This window comes from Patiria miniata, unplaced genomic scaffold, assembly GCF_015706575.1.
Source record: "Patiria miniata isolate m_02_andy unplaced genomic scaffold, ASM1570657v1 HiC_scaffold_26, whole genome shotgun sequence".
Taxonomy (NCBI): domain Eukaryota; kingdom Metazoa; phylum Echinodermata; class Asteroidea; order Valvatida; family Asterinidae; genus Patiria; species Patiria miniata.
The window spans coordinates 298,662-319,230 of NW_024037065.1; the positions used below are offsets into that span (position 1 = coordinate 298,662).

At 41.7% G+C, this 20,569-nt stretch overlaps 1 protein-coding gene across 1 annotated transcript; it reads right to left on the reverse strand.

Moving 5' to 3' along the window:
- Positions 1-5,180: 5,180 nt before the first annotated feature.
- On the reverse strand, positions 5,181-19,867 carry LOC119733663. The gene is made up of 9 exons (XM_038207060.1): positions 19,810-19,867; positions 16,001-16,150; positions 15,341-15,456; positions 14,453-14,589; positions 14,115-14,208; positions 13,053-13,406; positions 12,720-12,897; positions 11,484-11,611; positions 5,181-5,501 (listed from the first exon to the last, which is right to left on the reverse strand). Exons 1-9 carry the CDS (start codon positions 19,865-19,867, stop codon positions 5,181-5,183), a joined length of 1,536 nt encoding a protein of 511 aa, XP_038062988.1.
- Between the last annotated feature and the right edge of the window lie 702 nt (positions 19,868-20,569).

Below are 20,569 nucleotides of genomic sequence, written 5' to 3' on the forward strand. Positions count from 1 at the left end.
TGTTAGACAAAACGTAAATGTACACAGTTTTGCACAAAACAGAAAAATATGACCTGAATTTAATTAAAAAAAACATAATGCGGAAAAGCCCTATGTTCTGTTGCAAACAGACATAGATCTCTAGTCTTCTTTCTTCTTTTTGTCGCCTAAACCCCATAGACTTTGTGTACGTTTTTTCTGGCCTCCACTTTTGGCATTAATCTTTGTCATACATCATTCTAAGTTTGCATAAGCATAGTCACAATAGCAAAGATGTGTCCCGAAGATTGACGTCATGGTGACGTCATCGACTAATTTATTATAGATTTTTGAATATTTAATTTCTCCCATAGACTTTGTACACAGAAATTTAGAAAAAATTGTCGATTTTCAAAGGGCATTTTTGACTCTTTGCCAGTAATTCATTTGCACCAATCTTTGTCCAAGCAAAGACCCTAATTCAAACAATATTGTGTAATGATGACGTCATGATTACGTCATCCGGTGTCTATTTATAGGCAATTAAATTGTGACACTTTTAATATTTAAAAATGCATAAGAAATCAACCGTACGCGTCCGCAGCATTCTGTTACCGGCAAGTGTTAGAGTAGGTTAAGGTCTTTATTTCATTCAGTGTGCGTGAAATCACGTGACCCTTGCTTCCGGTCGAAAAAGGCCAAAACCGGAAGTGGCCTTTTATTTAAAAATGGTAATAGATATGAACTTGCTTTTAACGGTGTGAGTTCGAGTGCCCTCTGGCGACAGGTTGAAAATTAGCAAAAATGTATTTTGAATAGATGTCTGTGGCGAAGTTTGTTGGAATCGCCTAAATATTAGTGTATATGATGGCCTTGACCCACTAAAGGTGTGTGCGAAGTTTTAGGCGAATGACGTCATCAGACCGGAAGTTATAATAAAAAGACCCTTTTTCACTTGAAAATTCCTGAAAAATCAACCATGGCAGTTTTTATGTTAGTTTTTACTTTAATTGTCGATTTAAGGGTAGGTCTAAAACATTTCAAGGCTTCGAGGCAATAAGCGAACTCGAACATGCCCTGCGCACGCTTAAAACTTTGATCAGGTTGACAATACCTCTGCTCTAAAACATGCACAGAACGCCTATATGTACATACACGTACGTTACGCACATACATGTACATCGTATGTCAGTCAGCCTGCAGAGCACGTGTTGCCGAGGTCAAATCCTGTCGACATCACAGTGACCGTTTTAGCCGATTTTCAGCTAACTTTGACAGATTTTATGTTCATGCATGCGCATAGTCAGGGACGTATAATAAAAAATCATCATGCCGAAAAGCCCTACGTTACGTATTTAAAGGTGCAGTTTTTCTGCAGTGGGATTTTCCACAAGTCTTTTCCTATACAACACTGATATCTTACTGAGTAGTTCTGAACTTCAGCCGAGAATTACTATGAGAAGGAAAGGGAAATCGTGTTTTTTTTTCGGGCTGTCATTCAATTGAACATATTCCTAAGGGTCAGAATATCAAGTAATATTTCATAAAAATGTTTCAGTTCAAAGGCAAATTACAAATTTAAAGGTGCAATTTCTCTGCATGGGATTTTTTTTAGCCCGTTAACGTTGTACACGTGTTAGCCCATTGACTTTGTACACGTTTTCAAGCCACCATTTCTTTAACTTGCTTCTGGAATCGTCATCAATGTTACAGCCAAGGAAGACCCTCATACAAAAATTATGCCTAGACTATGACGTCATGATGACGTCATCACCTTATTTTTTTTAATTGATTTTTGAAAATTTACGTGCATATTATGAAGTCCTATATCTACAGAACTGTAAGTCTGATTGGGTTGAAACTTGGTATGTGGCTAGACCGGGATGTGTTATAGGTAAAAAAAAAAAGTATTTGGTAAAAGGTATTTGCACAAAATTTTGAAAACAATATCTGACATCATTATGACGTCATAAAAATGCGATTTTTCAAAATACATATAAGGAAAGGTCTGGCTGTCATGAAACTTAGTGGGTAGGTAAATAATGGTACTAGTATACAAAGTTTAAAGTGACGTCACGATGACGTCATCGTTTGGTTTTTATAATTTTTAGATATTTATAATTTTATTCTACTTCCACAAATTGCACTTTCTTTCATCGGATTGACATTAAACTTGATTCAAACCAAAATCACAATGACAAAATGTGCATTGAGAAGGGTCTTAAGGATGACGTCATTGCAGGGCAAGTGACATCATTTGATAAAATTATACTTTAGGAATTATTCTAAGCGTTTTGAACAACCTTTCACTGCATGAAGTACTCTGAAAAGTGACTGCAAAAGGACAAACGAAACAAATATTTGTAAAATGCGAAAAAGCCCTGTGTTCTGTTTGCAAACAGACATACAGCTCTAGTTGTTATTGAAATTGTCATTCATGCACTTGTGTGAAATCATCAATTCCACAAACACTGACATTGGCTTCATATAACATCCAACAATCAGTAATACTGTAAACATTCAGTCATTATAACATGAAATTTTCAAATTCATTGAATGAGTAACTTTGAACATATGACATATTACAACCATAGATCCTGAGTCAAGTAGCTTATTGCTCTACATGAGCGTAAGTACAAGTAAACTCGGTTGCAGTGACAAATTCTGTACTTTAATTGAAATACTATACACACATAGTTCCCAAATCACTCTGAAATTACGTGCAATCCTGTTAACTTGTTACTTGAAAAGCACATGCCTTGGAGAAACGTATTGTGCATTATCGTTAACCATAACACTTGAATGTAAATCAACTGGTTGAAAGTCAACAAGCTCACTCTGCGTTGTGATCACAAATTGACAAGGGTTTCGTTGTTTAACTGCATAAGCATGATAGAAATTACTCAAGTACAAAGTTTGAAACACTTTCAACACGAAATAAACTTTGCCTTCAAAAGCCAAAAGGTGATCAATTTGCCCAAAGATTGGCATCTCATCCATATCATAGCACACCAGTTGGGTGGGGTGATACACACTTCCACAGATGTTCACCCATTTAACATCATGCACCTCTGTCATGAGATCTGCATTAGGCAGTCTTTCAGTTACCTGCTGAACACAACCAATTACTAAATTTGCAACTCGAGTTGAGGACCCAGGTCCAACTTCAAATACCTCGAGTGGCTTTTCAGTATTCATGTGATACATCTGAGTGATTTGGTGCCTTTTTGCTACAGTCTTACAGATGTTCTTAAAGTTGCGCACAGTATCAGCAACCTTGCAGAAATAATCATGTTTAGCTTCATAACGCATACACCAAACATGTATAAGTGGCCCGACCTGTTCTAAACATGTTGGGTAATGCACCATAAAATGGTGTTTTGGAATCAACCTCCGATTTGGAAACACTGAACAAAGTGATTATGATGATCCTCTATAAGAACACGCAGTTATGATATCAGACCTGGGGTTATCTGAGGGGAAAAAATGATGTCCATGCAATCCAAAAGCTTCAACAGAAGCTGGAAATAAGCTCGGTCATTTTCATCTTCCAAATAACCAATGATAAAAGAAAGATATCTTATTGCACACCATGACTGCATCGCTTTTTGTCCTATAGTGTTTGTGCCAGCGTTCAATTTGATTTCTGATGGCTTGTTTTTACTGTCAACGAACCCATAGTTGTAACTCGCCACTTTTTTATTCAAACTATCCAAAGACATCGATGATGGGGTTCGTTCCTCAATCAAGTATTTCAGAACCAATTTCATTTCATACTGGACCACACCTTCCAGCAGATCGTGCATGATGTCCATAGAAAAATTGGACAACACATGGAAGTGCATACAGTCATTCAGGACAGAGTTTCTCTTCAGTCCAAACACATGTGCTACTGCACGATTATGAGCATTCTCTTCAATGTGCTCATTGTATGAATCCAAGGTCCGCATCTGGACTTCACTTTCCCTGAAACAGTTTTGAGTTTCTTCATTACTAAGAAGACATAAACGACAATAATGGCTGGTCATGAAACTTTCTACAAATCCAAACATTGAGTGGGCCCCAAGGTTATCTGCACTAAACTGGGTGATGGTTCCTTTTTTCAAAAGTCCATCTGCTAGCTCCATGCCATGCAATGAAAGCAAGTTTATGTCATCCACTATGTGCTTCAATATTTCATCATAACCATACTTTTTAATATCTTCTGTATGGCAGAGTGCAGCAAGATGGATATTGTGCAGGCAGGAATTAAACTTCGGGGGTAAATTTTTCACAACAAAGTAAAAGCCTCCAAGCTTATGGATTTTAGTCTTAGACCCTAAGGGGTTTACAGTTTCAAAGTCATCATAGAAGAAATGCAGCTGTAGTGCATTACAATCCTGTTGGAACAATGGACTATTTTGGAACTGTTTGGCATCACAAAAATCTCTTATAACTCCATCAACACTAATATGATCGTGGGTGATGTAATGACAAACATCAGAATGCCTACTGATTAGTTTGAGTGTCTCAAGTATAGGAACATAGATGAATGTATCATCCACTTGAACCTGCTCATACTGCCTTGTAACTTTTTAAGGCGACTATCAAAACGAGTGCCTAATTTGATTTCACATGGTTCTACCATGCCTTGGCTTTTAAAGTACCGCATTCTTTAAATTCTGAATTCGAAGAATCGAACGGTTTCTCAAGGATTGCCAAATGTGACTGAATTTCATTACACACGTCCATTCCTATGCCATGCTCCCTTAATACAGTGGAAACAGAAGCCGATGCACTGTTTATAATGTCACCTACGAAGACATTAGCAGCATTTACAACATTATTAACACAACACTGAGTAACGGTAGAGCTGGCAGAAACATTGCAAATAAATGCTGCTGCATGTTTCTGAAGATCATCTGGGGTTAACAAGTATGGATTTTCTGCAGCCTCAATGTTCTCGTCTGCAGTAGATGAAGTATCACTGTCATCCTCAATTCCGTTGTTCTGAAGTCCAATAATGTCACCTTGGTCTACATGGCGACCTACACAAGCAGCATGTTGTTTATACACATGTCGTTTGAATCCACTAAAGGAATTGAAAGTTCGGGGACAATCATCCTGTCCACATTTCAGTTCAAGTTTGTTGCCATCATATAGTCCATGACCAAGTCGCAAATGTTTGCATAAACTAGAGCTGTCACAGAAGTGACCTTGACACTTGAAGCATATCATGCTTTTCAATGCATCAGTTTGGACCTTATTTCTCGGACGCGAGGTGCTTCATGAGTAATATGAACATCGATACCATATACGGTCGTCTGGATGAAGGTCCAGAAGTTGCGAAGATATGAGCTGTACTCCAATCCGAACACGTAGTGTGCTTTAAACAGCGCATCTAATGCGCCAACAGGCTCATGGGCTCCACTTGGCAGCGCTAGGTGGTCTATGATGACAAAGTACCTTGTTACCTGACTTCTCGATAAGCCCATGGCCAGTAGGTACGGCTGCGTCTGCTTGTCCTTTGCTCTTTCCAAAATATCGTCGATACTCGATACAATCTGTATGTAAAAGCATAGTAATTATAACTGTGGTATTACTGACAAGGCTGGAGAGATTATATATCGGCTTCAAACACGGAGTGATTTATTGACAATCGTCTGATTGCTTTACAGGGAGGTTGCACACATAACACACGAGTACAATTGTGTACGTTGCGTACGTAACCAAGGATAGACATGAATAGACTTGTACCAGTCATGCGTTATATCACAACACCTTCCCCCTAAAGAAAGTATTTTTCTTAAAACTTTTTTTTTCTTAAGCCTTAAACTTGAATCATTCCAACAACTTTTGATTCTTTAATAAAAATAAAACATATCAACTGTCTTAATGCCTTTATCCTCCTTGTTTTTCCGGGAAGGGCCGACTGATCATGCACTTTTTTCTGACTGAAATTTAGGACGACTAATGCAGCTGATCTAAACATATTTTTTTTTTTTGTTTTTTTTCTTTTTCTTTTTTCTCGAAAACTAAACTTACAAGGTTGACTTAAACCTTAAACTAAACTTATAGTGTTGATTTAAACCCAAAATTTAACTGATCTGGTTGAGGTATGTTATGTGAATCAAAGCTAAAGTGTTTAGCACGATAATGCTCATGTTCAAAGAGTTATAGTGTTTCTATCAGACGTTCTGGGCGCCTGATGGTGCGGGTGGATCTTCTCAAAGTTTGTTCCCGAGGTGATCGAACAAGTGTGGCATGATTCTGTTTAGCTGGCTCTTGTGCCTCAGTCCCAACCGGATGTTCAGTGGCTAGTTGTAGAGCCAGTTCCTCCTCCAGCAGTTCAGGATCAATCGATGTCTGGTCCGGTACTGTGTCATTTCGTATGGCTCCTCTGTTGCGACGTAAGATCCAGCCAACGTCAGTCTTGATTTCGTAGGATCGGGGTGCCAGTTTGCGGAGAACAGTTGCTCTCACTGTCCATAGTCCTGTGCGATGGTCCTGCACCCTCACTCTGTCCTGTGCGTGAAGTGGTTTCAGCGGATGTGCATTTCTATCATGCACCTGTTTTTGTTGGTTTCGTCTCAGGATCTTGTCGGAGACCACACCTTGTTGCACCTCTGGCTCCAAGCGTTGTGGATGAACAGGTAGGGTTGTCTTAACACGCCTGTTCATTAGCATCTGACTCGGGGACAGCCCATTTTGGAGTGGCGTAGAGCGATAGGCTAACAGAGCTTTGTGAAAGTCCTGTTTTGTTTCCTGGCACTTCTTGATCATCTGTTTTACAGTTTTGACAGCACTCTCTGCCAAGCCGTTGGATCTTGGGTAGTGTGGGCTTGAAGTATGATGTTCAAATCCCCAGTCTTTAGTGAAGTCTGCGAATTCTCGGCTGCCAAACTGTGGTCCGTTGTCTGAAATAACCACATCTGGCACGCCATGTCGAGCAAACATTGATTTCATGGCATTGATTACAGCTTTGCTTGTAGTGGTGGTTAGGGTTACCACCTCTGGATATCCCGAGTAGTAGTCACAGACAATTAAGTACTCCTTTCCTTTGACGGTACCAATGTCTGCGCCAACTCGTTGCCATGCTCGAACTGGTATCTCATGTGGATTTAGTGGTTCCACGGTTTGACTGGGTTGATGTTTCTGGCAAGCATCGCATTGGCTTACCATCTCGCTGATTTCGGCGTTCATGCCTGGCCAGTAAACAACATCACGGGCACGACGGCGGCATTTCTCTATTCCCATATGCCCCTCGTGAACCTTGAGCAATACATCTTTGCGCAAGACTCGAGGGATAACGATTCTCGTACCCTTGAATATGACATCCTCGGCCACTGTCAGTTCAGCTCGAGTATTCCAGAAGGGGCGAATGTCACTTGGACATTGTTGGCTCGCCTCTGGCCAACCCTGTAATATTACCTGCTGCAGGTTGGTCAGCTGGTCGTCAGCTTGAGTAGCTTCACGTATCTGCTTTATTCTGTTGTCAGATACAGGCATTGTCTCGATGATCATGTCTACAAATGCCTCGACGACATCATCAAGGCTTTGGACTTGTGCTGCTTCCCCTTGATCAGCATTTCGGTCTGGTGCGCGCGATAGGGCGTCTGCGACCACCAGTTGCTTCCCAGGGGTGTAGACTACGTGCAAGTCATACCTCTGTACCCTGAGCAGCAACCGTTGCACTCTGAGTGGGCAAGCGTTCAGTGGCTTCTTAAACAGACTGATGAGAGGCTTATGGTCCGTTTCGGCCTCGACCGTAGCTCCGTAGATAAACTGATGAAAGCGCTCGCATGCGAAGACTATCCCAAGAAGCTCCTTCTCTATCTGCGCATAGCGAGTCTCTGCGCTTGTCATGGCTCTCGATGCATAGGCCACGGGTGACCACTTGTCGTCATGAAGTTGCAGGATCACTGCTCCCAGACCGTCCTTACTTGCATCGGATGACAGGCGTATTGGGCAATTTGAGTCATAGTACTGAAGAACTGGGTCCGTAGATACTGTAGCCTTCAGGTCGCTCCATGCCCTCTCCTGTTCTGGACCCCACTGCCATTCATTGTCATCTTTCAGCAGTGCTCGAAGCGGCGCTGATTTTTGCGAGAGTCCCGCGATCCACTTGGCCAAATATGTTACCATGCCCAAGAAGCGCTGAAGCTCTTGCTTGTTTTCTGGTTTGGGCATGTTGTTGATCGCCGCGACCTTATTGGGGTCTGGTTTGACACCATCTGTCGTTACCAGATCACCAATGAATGTGAGCTGTGTGACGCCAATTTCACATTTGCTTCTGTTCAGCTTCAGGTTCACTTGACGTGCTGTTTCAAGTGTCAGTCGTAGGCTGCGATCATGGGCCTCTTTGGTTGCTCCATAGATGATGATGTCGTCAGCGAAGGTACTGACACCATCGATTGACTCGAAGATTTGGTGAACAGTTTTATGGTAGACCTCTGGTGCTGATGATATGCCGAACGGTAGTCTCGTATATCTGAACCTACCGAACGGCGTGTTGAATGTACACAAGCGACTGCTTTTGTCGTCTAGTTGAAGCTGCCAAAATCCTTGTGATGCATCGAGTTTGGAGTAGTATGATGCACCAGCGAACTGTGACATGACTTCTTCTCGTGTGGGCATTTTGTAGTGCTCTCTTTTAATGGCACGATTGAGATCTCTCGGATCCATGCACACACGAATGTCTCCATTCTTTTTCTTGACAACGACTAGGGAATTTACCCAGTCGGTAGGCTCATCCACTCTGGTGATGACGCCAAGACTCTCCATACGTTCAAGTTCTCTCTTTAGACCATTATGGAGTGCGAATGGTACTTTGCGGCAGGCATGTACAACTGGCTGTGCTGTCTCATCAATGATGATTGTGTGCATCCCTGGCAAACAACCCAGTCCTTCGAATATGTCACCGTATTCGTGTAGCAGGTTCGCGTAGTTGTCGTTGGGGTCTTTGGGTTGCTCCTGATTCGTGACAGCACAGGCTACTTTGACAAGCCCTAACTGTTCGCAAGCTTGTCTGCCCAACAGTGCTTGTTTATCACCTGGGACGACGAAGAACAGCATTTTGTGTTTTCGTGCTGCATGGTCCACAGTCACTACACACTTGCCTTTGACGATTATCTGGCTGTGGTTGTAGGCTTTCAGTGTCTCTGTGGCTGGGTGTAGTTGTGGCTTATTTTTCAGCCGACTGAAGTCTGTCTCTGTCAAAATGTTCACCTGTGCCCCTGTATCCAATTTGACAGGTATGATTGTACCATTCATAGCGAGGGGAAATATCCAGTCATTTGCTTGTGTCTTGACTGAATCTACTGTAATGGTGTCAAGAAAAAAGTCAGTGGACTCGTCATTGTCTACTGTGTGCACTTGGCCCTGTGCGCGTTTCTTGAAGCAACACTTAGCAAAATGATTTTTGCCTCTACAGTATGCACATGTTTCACCGTGCGCTGAGCATTTTCCCGAGACATGCCAGTTGTCGCAGCGTCTACAGTGATGTTTGTCACTAGTTTGTTGCTGTTGATCATTTCTGGGCTTCCAGCGACTGGGCTGTCCTTTAGGTGCATTCTGTGGCTTAGCTGTTGCCTGAGGTTTTCTATTAGCTCCCTGCGGTTTTGGTTTTGCAGATGGATTTTTCTGCACGGCATGGACTGTTGGAGTTGTTGATTGTAGCTCCTTTGAACGCTCTTTCACAAGTTCAGCAGCCTTGCAGATTTTGACTGCTTTTTCAAGAGTTAAGTCTTCCTCTCGAAGCAGGCGTTCTCTGGTTACATTAGCGACGATGCCACATACCAGTCTATCTTTGACCAGCGAATCCTGTAGTGTGCCAAATTCACACTTTTTGCTGTGCTTTTTTAGTCTAGTGAGGTACGCGTCAATGCCTTCACCAGGTTGCTGGCAACAGTTATTGAAGTGAAATCTCTCCAGTGTCAAGTTGGTCTTGGGGGTGCAGTATTTCTCTAGTTTGGCCATTACTTTTGCCAGGCGCATGTTATCCCCTTCCTGGTCGCCCTCTTCATCCCATTTGAATGTATTGTAAACGTCAAGGGCTTGCTCACCGATAACATGTAGCAGGATCGACGTTTGTTGTCTGTCGTCCTTCTTCGATGCCCCAATTGCATCAATGTATAACTGAAAACGTTGTTTGAACCTTTTCCAGTTTTCCGCCACATTACCGGTAAGTTCAAGTGCGCTTGGTGGCGGCAGTACATCCATCACTGCAAGAATAGTTTATCTATTTTGTGCACACAGTAGCAGAAAGCAAGTTCACACACAGTGTAATGTTTGTACGACAGGGCCTACACTGTAGCATGCGGTATTGTACAGTACGTAATACACACGCTGAATGTACGCGTGTAATTTTCCAGAATAAGCGACAGATAGTCAGCCACTTTGCACCTATTTTCGCTGGTTTTGTAGTCACTGTATCTACTGAAATACCTGTTCAGGTAAGTCCCAAGGGTCCTTTAATACTTCTGACACCATGTGGTATTACTGACAAGGCTGGAGAGATTATATATCGGCTTCAAACACGGAGTGATTTATTGACAATCGTCTGATTGCTTTACAGGGAGGTTGCACACATAACACACGAGTACAATTGTGTACGTTGCGTACGTAACCAAGGATAGACATGAATAGACTTGTACCAGTCATGCGTTATATCACAACAATAACCAGCTTTATAAGATGAATAAGCCACAATTAAAGACATTGTAGTAATATTGCAGAACATATGAATTCAGGAATGGTTTCTTGAACAATCAAACAGCATGGCGTCAACATAAAAATGCACAAGAAATATATTCTGCTTTAGGTGAAAGGTCATGGAATATCGCACGCTCCATTGAGTGTGCTTCAACTTTGGCCAAGTGCATGCACTGGTGGTTTAATTGCTTGGGAATCTTTTTGAGGTATGTTTGCAAGTGCTCGCTCTTCACTTGCTACCGCGCAATCTCAGGGAGCTCCAAACAGATTACTGAAATTGCATGGCACACAACAACCGCCAGTGCGCTCAATTTGCCAAAGTTGACACACGCTCAATGGAGGGCGCAATTCTCATGACCTTTCATCGCAGGCGGATTATTTCTCATGCATTTTCATGTTGACGCCATGCTGTTTGATTGTTCCTGAAAACCATCGGAATTGTGGCTGATATTACCGGATACCCGGACCTCTGAAAGTACAGAATTCAATTTCTTTTAGAAGCTAGTGGACACAGTTTCGATCTGAATTGATTTTCTGCTCTTTAGCAACGGGACCTTTCCAAGCACAGGCGTAGTGTACGTGGCTGACATATATGCGCCCCTGATGTTATACCACAGGTCATCCCGCACTGCCCTGGTGTGAACATAAACAAATTAAGACAAGAGGCAACTGGACTACAAAGGGAAACTATGTCACGTGATCAATTTTGAAACGTTGAACAACATTGCCAGATTGTTCCGCGGCATTCTGGAGGGGTTGCAGGTTCAAATCCTGCTGTAGTTAATTTCTAAATTGCTCAACTTTTCAAACAAAGTTTAAAATCGACAAGTTACCTTCTCAAATTGTATGAGGTGGTCCATTGCTGAGATCAGCGATATTTTTGGAGCCCCAGACCTTCCCTGGTTAACTGGAGGCAGGAGGCACCGCAGCAACAGGATAGCTGCTGTGTCAGAACACCAACCTGAATAACCGAATTAACATATATAGCAAATGGTTAATTATGCATGATACCCAAAGCAGCAATGGCTACAGATGGTGACTTGTTTAAATGCGGCATTGAGCACGTTTGGGTTATGATTTCTGCCTGTGTAATTTTGAAAGGTTTTGATCGAATGCTAGTGCCACAAAGGAATCATTCATTTAAACACAATCACACTCAAGTTAAAAAAAAAATGAACTAAGCTGTCAAATAATTTTACGAGTTTGAACCCTTTTAAATGAAGATAAAATATGATTAATGGTTCACCGGTGGAGAGAGCCCTTTTTGAAAATAGGCTTTAAGTTGATAGAGTCTGTATGCATGCTAAATTGGACATAGGAGAGGTATTGAAATTTCCACATCAAGTTTGCGTACAATGGGAATCTCAAAAACTAAATGACATTGCGTTTGACGGGCCATTCCTCTTTGAATGTGTTTTAAAAGTCTGATCCCCGCCCCCCCCCCCCCCAAAAAAAAAATAACAACAAATGAAATGAAACAAATTATGTACAGACACTCAAATAGAAATTGTATTAACTTGAACCACTATACTATAAAGAAGAATTTATGTGAGTGGGTGTGCAAGGATATTAAGCATCACCAAATAATTGAGGATAGGAGTCAAATCACGGATGACCTCAATTAAAAAAGTGTAGGAAAACCAATGGGAGCTGTTGCGAAATTGTTGAGAGTATAGACAAAAGATAAATGATGAGAAACAATAGAAATCCTCAATGTACATCATAAACAAACCTGTGTGGGCTGGCCAACACTGTACATGTATGTGTTATGGAGAAGTTTTTTTTATAGTTGTGGGGACATTTCTGCTATCCCCACAGCGTCTTCGGTCCCCATAGTATAATGGAACAACTCTTGTGTAGTCCCCCAGTAAAGGAATAAGTATGTGTGTGTTCATGAGTTGCTTGACCACAAAGTGCCGGGTGCACATTGGCAGCAAATCTGTCGACAAGCACCACGAAGCCATCCCTCGCTCGCAAAATGGGGGCAACCGACGGGCGACAACGCCTCCTCCCCTGCAAATAGTGGGCGAAGCAAAGCCTCATTTTATTAAATTTTGAAAAACACCTACCTCGCATTTCTGATTCTGTGCTTGGCCCTTGCTCAACTGTAGATATAAGCTGATTGGCAGTAATGTTACCATGAATGGACCTTGCAAGGTTGACGACTTTGCTTTTAAGTGCCTCTGTCCACGTTTCGATGAACTTTGTGTTCTTGTCCGGAAACATTAGATGGAAGTCTTGATCAATCTGCAAAGGGTTCAAATATCCATGGCAATTATGTTAAACTATTTAGTTAGTAAATTTGAAACTGCTTGAAGTGAAGCCACCACTTAGAAGACTGACTGATAGTTTGCCACTATAGTTACGGAAAACATCACTTCTATGCTAGCAAACTAACTCACCAGGCCTGGTGTGTTCTGGAAACATGGAAATTCCTTGATGATCGCAGTAGCTGACAAACCCTTTTGAACCATGGTACGTCTCAGAGGGTATGTTGCTGCCATCTTTTCCATGGTGTCCTCCCGACTCTGATTTACACGTGGAACGTGCTTCAGCCAGTTGACTTCTGCTTCAAGATCATTTTCTGGGCGGCGTTCACCATGATCCTCTCTTGGATGCTTCGGCCCTCCATCTCTCTTGGTTGATTTCTTTTCAGGTGGTAGATCTTTCCCCTTAGGAACTGGTTCAGCCCTGTTAACATTCTTTATTCGTGCAGCAAGAAACCCAGTGTTGCTCCTTTCTTCATAGAAGGCTTCCTAAAATTATAAAACATCATGAATTAAATAAACTGAGTAACAAGTACACAATAAGTTTTAAAGTTTCTGTTCAATACGGGCAATTCCTGCACCTCCAAAAGGTTACCATGGAAAGTCCATTTTCAAGTTTATGGTAGACAACGAAACTTGCATAGGGAATCGTTTGTATATTGTTCATCCTGTGCAAACTAGCATTGAAAACACAATCAATTTTTTTTTCATACACTACAATTTATGGTTCGAAAGTCGACCATACTGTTTAAATTCAGATATATTTATTTTGAACAATATATATGAGCCGGCTGCAATTCTAATATTTAGTGTCTCACAGGTGGATTTAACTGAGTCATTTTATTTGTTTGTTTTTTCCGGCAAGAATAGATCTATTTTTGAATCTACATTCAGAAAACTATCATACATGACAATGTAGTTATAAAAAATATGCTGTGCTCACACAGCATATATAGTGTATTGCTTGTGATGAATTCAAATGTTGATTGCATTTTAAGAACTTTTTAAGTTTGCTTTGTAAATAAGAAAAGTTTGTAGGTGTAGGGATTGATTTACAATACGCACAAAGGCCTGCTCATGAAATCAAATTGGTCAACAATCAATCAATGTTTTTTTTTTCAGCCAATATGACACCAAATGGCAAAATCATAGAGGCACCTGAAAAAAATCCAATGATTCTACTTCTACAATACTTACATTTCCCGCAGGAGTATGGGGATCCCTCAGAGCTGGGAACATGTTTACAATTCCAACAGCATACTTGTTCTTGACATGTGCCTTCGGTAGTCTTCTGTTGAAAAGCAATCAGGAATACAAGTACAGTTTATTCTACAGAATAATGCCAGGAGACATGGGAACAAGCATCAATTATGTAGTGCCTTCTTTTCTTCAGAACACATTACACTGAATCATTTGATTTGAATGTGTTTACACCATGCAGACCTTATTTGTAAGAATCTCGAATCACTACTTAAATTTGTAGTCATGAATGGTCAATTATAAAAGGAACACAACTGGAAACTAGTAATAATTACCCATGCACGTCCATCATGTGGCCCACCACAATGTTCACCAACAATCTCCGCGTTTTATCTTGAAGGCAGTTATGGCGCTCATACTCCATAAGTATTTCTTTCCCTCCTGGCTTTGACTGCAGAACTTCCAGTATGAGCTGATAACAGACGATAGAAATATGCGTGAAATTGTATGATACATTTAGGTTAGCTCTATATTTCTGCCGTAGCATATTTAAATTTGAATTAATACACTCGCAGAAATTTTGTTTTAGTAACTTTTGACCGGTCTGAAAGGTCTTTGCCAGAACCAAATATGTGTGCGTATGGATTTAAGACATATGCTGCCAGCAGTGGTATATCCCAGGGTGGCGAGTAGGGAATTAAGCCTGAGAGGGGTGGTGGCTGCATAGATGTTACAGCAGAGGGGCACCCAATTCCAGATCGTGCAGGAAAGGTAGACCGTTTCCAGTCACCGAACATGACAACAGCCTCTGTAAAATCAACCAGGAGGGGTGGAGGGGGGGGGGGGCTGTACACCACCTTTGATTGGGGGGGGGGAGGGCTGTACACCATCTTTGAATGGGGGGCTTGATCTGCTCTAAATCGAATAGTCACTAGCGCCAGAAAATTAATAGGTTTTGCGTGCAAAACGCGGTTGGGACGTTCGAATAAAAAGAAAATAATCACGATTTGGCCACAAATCGTCATTAAACCCTCCTTTTTTTTTTAACCCACTCGCGCTTTTCTCCGATTGTCCAATTTCCCGTTGGGGGTTGACTGGGTGGGGGACCGGAGGGGGGGGGGGGGGCTGGACTGGTAAGGGGGTGATGATTTGGCATGTGGGGCGTGAGCTTAATGATCACCGCTTAGTATGACTAAGTGACCAACTCAAATTCAGCTGTATACCTGCTTAGCATCTGTTTCTTTATCAAGACGTTGCTTCTTTGCAGAAGAGGAGGGACTGCTTTCAGATGAATTGCTGAATAGATCGGGCTGACGACCTGCTTGGCCAAGACCAGGATCTATAAAGAATGTTTATTTAATATGGGACTGTTGATTCTCAAGATTCTCAAGATATTATATAGGCACAAAACTGACTGGCAAAGCAGTCACTGATGATTGTGTATGCGGGTTGATCACATTTTCCTCATCCTCAATTAATTAGGATGTTACAGGAGTGTGCGTGACCACTGATAAAAAGAGCTGAAAACACCTGAAAAAGGGGGTAAAAAACACATGAACTTTGGAAATCTATTCGTTTGTACACAGCAACAGAGGGAAAAAATTAAGCTGAAATCCAAAACACTAAAAGCGGAAATCAGCTTAGAGCTGAGATTTCGCACCACAGACAGGCTCACGAAGCCCACCTTTAATACCAGATCCTTGTACAGAGATGGGATGTGTACAGTCACTTTCCGGACATTTCAATGCCATACACATAATTCATTAGAAAAATAAAAACAATAGGGCAGATTCAAATACAACTTACAGGGTCTCCTTCATCCTTTCAGTATGAGAACGATGATAAAACAATACGCAGAATTTTGAATAGAAGATTAAACTCACCCCACTCCTCTCCCTCTTTCAACACCATTAACTGAATGGCACCATCCGCTTCTAAAACATCGGCGAGGACATCGTTGTCAATGGACGCTCCATCCCTCACATCGACAAAACGGATCTCTTCATCATTGTCAATGTCAAATTTCTTCTTCACTGTAAAAATAATACCATTTATTTAGTCACCTAATTTAGTTATTTTAGATCATCTTCAGTGCAATGTTTCATGATAAATGTGACAAATAAACATACCCTCTAATCCACATGTTGGCACTGATGAATTGTTCTATATGTACCTAACAGCCCACACAATGCACATACTTCCGGCACAAATCATGTCCAGCCAATGCACGTGCCAACAAAAATATAGGACAGAGCAAACAAAAGCCGTTTCATTAAAACAAGGCTAGGGCAATTAAGGCGTACACGGGAACAGTTCTTTTTAAAAGGGATGCTGAATGGACACTGCAATTGCAATGAAGCCGTCGTCAAACCAGTCCTAGGCCTAGATTAGCATGATTAACGTAAGGAACCCCCTTGCATGCCTAGTCCCAATTTACTAATTTTGATTTTCGTTCTTGATCTTATCAATATCATGCTTATGTTTGCATCTAGGCCTACATGCGTATAAGCTCACGTAACGTCAAGATGGTGGATATACAGCCATCTGAGATCGCAAATGGGGTCATGTAATCACTTAAGGCCCAAATCAGATTTTCATGTTTCGAGTGCAACATAAAAGGCATTGGTAGGCATGGTAGGCCTTCTAGTTCTACTTCTTTTCTACTATGATACTTGGCACAGTCCCCACATCGGGATTCACACCAAGGCCCAAAGTAAGAAGAGCTGCTCAGTCTTAGTTCATGCAGGTTGGACGATACGTTTTACGGTAATATGTGCCATCTTGCCCGCGGTGCAATTTTGCGTTGCTGTGTACACATCGTCAATGGAAAACTTTGGCACTTCCAAGTCATCATGCATGCGGTCAGTCCAAAATGCGCTTGTGTCTATGCAACGTGTGTTCTTTTTGCCCCGTGCACAAGATGGCTCATATTACCGTGAAACACCTTATTGTCTTCATTGCATTGCGAGTAGGGTCTACGTATAGGGAGGTAGCTATAGAGTCCACTATAGAGTCCAACGAAAAAATATGCATAGCAGAGAGCCACAATTGAAAAACTATTTAATAGGCCTTGGCCTATAGTCCCACTAACTGGGGCGCTAGAACTCGACATTTGGGATGTTTGTCTGTCATACCGGTACTAGCGTCCCACTAAAGAAGTATTCTCATATTGTTTCAATTTTCAAATTCACCACAAAAGTCTCCAAAAATCGTTTAAAATACTTGACAACAATACCTTTGAAAGCACCTACTGGCATTTCCACATGTCAAAGACGAAGTCATGGGGCATCAATGATACTCAAGATTATTTTTTGGGTTGCAAATCCATGAAATTCAACCACTATAGCAAAGACATCATAGTTCATACAGCGATCGTTCAATGGCTGTGATCTAACGTATTGTCTATGGACGTACATACAAACACGTACGTGAAGCAGGGGACACGACCGTGACCTGCATTGATAAACAAACTCAGCATGTAGATCGAGGATCACCAATGACTGTTTCATGACAAAGCATGCATTCACTGGACTAACGCTTTGCATTTTTGCAGGCATACTCTTGTACTGCGCCTTGTCATGAAACAGTCATTGACATTGGTGCATTGGATCCCTGATCTATATCTACACGCGGAGTTTTTTTTCCGACGTAGATCATGGTCGTACGTGTTTGTATGTAGGTCTATATGTCCACAGACAACGCGTTTCAAATCCTAGCCAGGCATAAACGTTATTGAATGATGGCTGTATGATGTCTGTGCTATAGTGGTTGAATTTAAGTGGTTGGATTTGCAACCCAAAAAATAACCGTTTCACGAAAGCTCCATTAGGCCTAGGCCTACTTCATCTTTGACAATTATGGAGAAGCCAGTAGGGCCTAGGTGCTTTCAAAGGTATATTTGTCAAGTATTTTGCGTGATTTTTGGCAACTTTTGGGGTGAACTTTGGAAATGGAAATATTGAGAATAGGCCTATATAGGCCTAGGGCTAGGCCTAAGTTCTAGCGCCCCAGTTACGATAGTGGGACTAGCCTTGTGATAATATTACAAACATGACAAATGGATTGGCCCCTTCCCCTTTTCTTGAATCTTAGCGCTCTCCAACTCCCCTACTCCACTCGAAGTCTAAGATTTTGCTGTTCCTGGCGATCATGGTGAGGGTCTATTCAGGCTATTGAGGCCCCTAATCTAATAGATTAGGCCTGCTGCTGCTGGGCCGGGCCCCGTGAGTCGAGTGCAAGCAGCGGGTTCATCATTGCCAGGCACTGGCATGACTGGTAGGTCATGTCGGTCAACGTGCACGGGGAAATGTGTTTGTAAAAGTACATGTAGCCTAGGCCTAATCATTTCAAGACTATTTCAAACTTATAGAATTATTTTTCTGCCAAGAAGTTTTATTCGTAGGGCCTAATGCAATGAAGACGTCCAACTTAGGGTCATGCCTGGCCTAGCCTAGGCTAGCCTATCCTGCACTAAGCGCATGACATGTACACGATGTAACGTTAGACCTAAACTGCACGCAAAGTGCAGGCACGAATGTGTCATTTAATACTAAAAATAAACTTACCAATTGTCAGTAAATTAGCCGACTCGCCTGCTGTATATGGGACAATCTTTTTGGCTGACCACCCCACACACTCGGGCAATCGGCATTATTCAGGCCAAAAATCCTAACACAAAAAAACAAAAAGGCGAGCGACCCATCCGCCGCTCACAAAAAGAATGTGTGGTATCCCATAATTTTCGCGCCTAAAGATTGTGGCATCCCATAATTATAGCGTCTCACCTTGGCCTAACCAATAAGCGCGCTTCCCTGAGCGTCGAGGGCTCAGACATGCGCAGTTGTTCAACATCTAACACCCTTTCGGATTCAATTACCGCGTCTCACTTGAAACTTAGTCTGTTGGTGTTATTTCAACACCAATTTCACCACTGACAGATTTAAATAATTTTGGTGTTGCAAATTTAACACCGCAGTTTTTGCAGTGTGGGGGTGTTGGTGGCGCGACGTCATCGGTGTCATCAAAAGAGTCGTCTGGTTGAGGTTGTGAGTTTAAATCTAACACCAAACCTGTTTTCATACTTTGGGTAGCGATTTGAAGATTGTTGTTATAGCCGTCGTGCGTTCCAACCCTTAAGTTCATATCCGATGGAATTAACCCCGGTTTCACGACAAAATTTAAAGGTGTTCTGGCATACTGCAAAGAGTCTTGAAATTGATCGATACTCGTTTCCATGTCGTCTACTGCATTGATGATATCTTCAACGATGACGTTAAATTGTCTCTGAGCGATAATACGCTCGTTTTTGTTTGAGCCTGCGCATCGAGTTAAGCGTACACGTACTATCTGATTGATTCGTTGATCTTTATGATTCCCACGGAGGTAAACGACGTTTTGGCGGGTATTAAATCAAACCAAGCCATTTTGACGATGTCGTCTTGTTCGAGATAGCCCTTCCAATGCTTAAAAAAAGCATCGTGTTTTTTTGGATCGTCTAAACCCCAATTTTTATCACCCGTGGGATTGAGGTCGTGTTTTTATCATAGTCAAACGGGAAGAGTACAAACGATTTTGGTATTTTCGTTCCAAAGAAAAAGTCGACCTAAGCCATAAGTCTTTTGATCTCTCGTCTGTTTAAAAGACTTATTTTGATCGATGGCCAACGTCCGACAGATGTTGGTAAATGTTTCACGATCATAGGTGTTGCTGAGAGCGTCAAACGAGTTTTCTCCCGGTATTGCTATGGCCATGTCGTTTAATATCCTTCTAACCGTAAAGTATAGATGAAAATTAAATAAGGCTTCAACGTAACGGTTGTTCGCGTTTAAAATATCGATTCCAACACCACAGTCCGTTGTAGCGCAATAGATTGCAAAGTTTAACTGATTTTGATAAAAAGACATTGGGTCTATTTTCCAACGAAGTAAAGCATCGTTGGTATTGAGGCGAGATATTTTATAGTCTGAGATTAAGTCGGGGAACGGGGTTAAAAACGTTTTAGACGCGTTGACCGTAATCTCGAGTTTGCCAGTGAGATACGGACTGTCTAGTACATGCACCGAGGTGGTAGCATGCCTTTAGCTACATTTTGATTTACTTGTCTCGTTACCTGATCAGCTATCGATTGTATCTGCTTTTTAAACGACTTAAAATCACTCATTATTTTAGTTTCAGTTTTAATATAAAAAGACTATAAATTAAATGCATTCGTTTCACTTGTTTCATAATGAGCAGACGTTAAAATTAGAAGACGTCGTAGATAATTTAAACCGTCAAAAATCTGTACGCGTAAAAAGGGTGATTTTAACGCCGGATATTTTAATATTTCCAGCGCCACGGAGATTGACTGGTTTACGCAAATAGATGGGAGACCTGCGTTTACCACAGATAAACCTCCCCTCATACCCGCAGAGTTTCTTTCAGATGTACACATAAGAACGCCGGATAGAGAT

Coding starts and splice junctions, on each gene's coding strand:
- LOC119733663 (XM_038207060.1), bottom strand. CDS start 19,867: ATGGCCATAGCAATACCGGGAGAAAACTCGTTTGACGCTCTCAGCAAC. Junction 13,407..14,114: donor CCCATACTCCTGCGGGAAAT/GTAAGTATTGTA, acceptor TTATAATTTTAG/GAAGCCTTCTATGAAGAAAG. Junction 12,898..13,052: donor TCCAGAACACACCAGGCCTG/GTGAGTTAGTTT, acceptor AACCCTTTGCAG/ATTGATCAAGACTTCCATCT.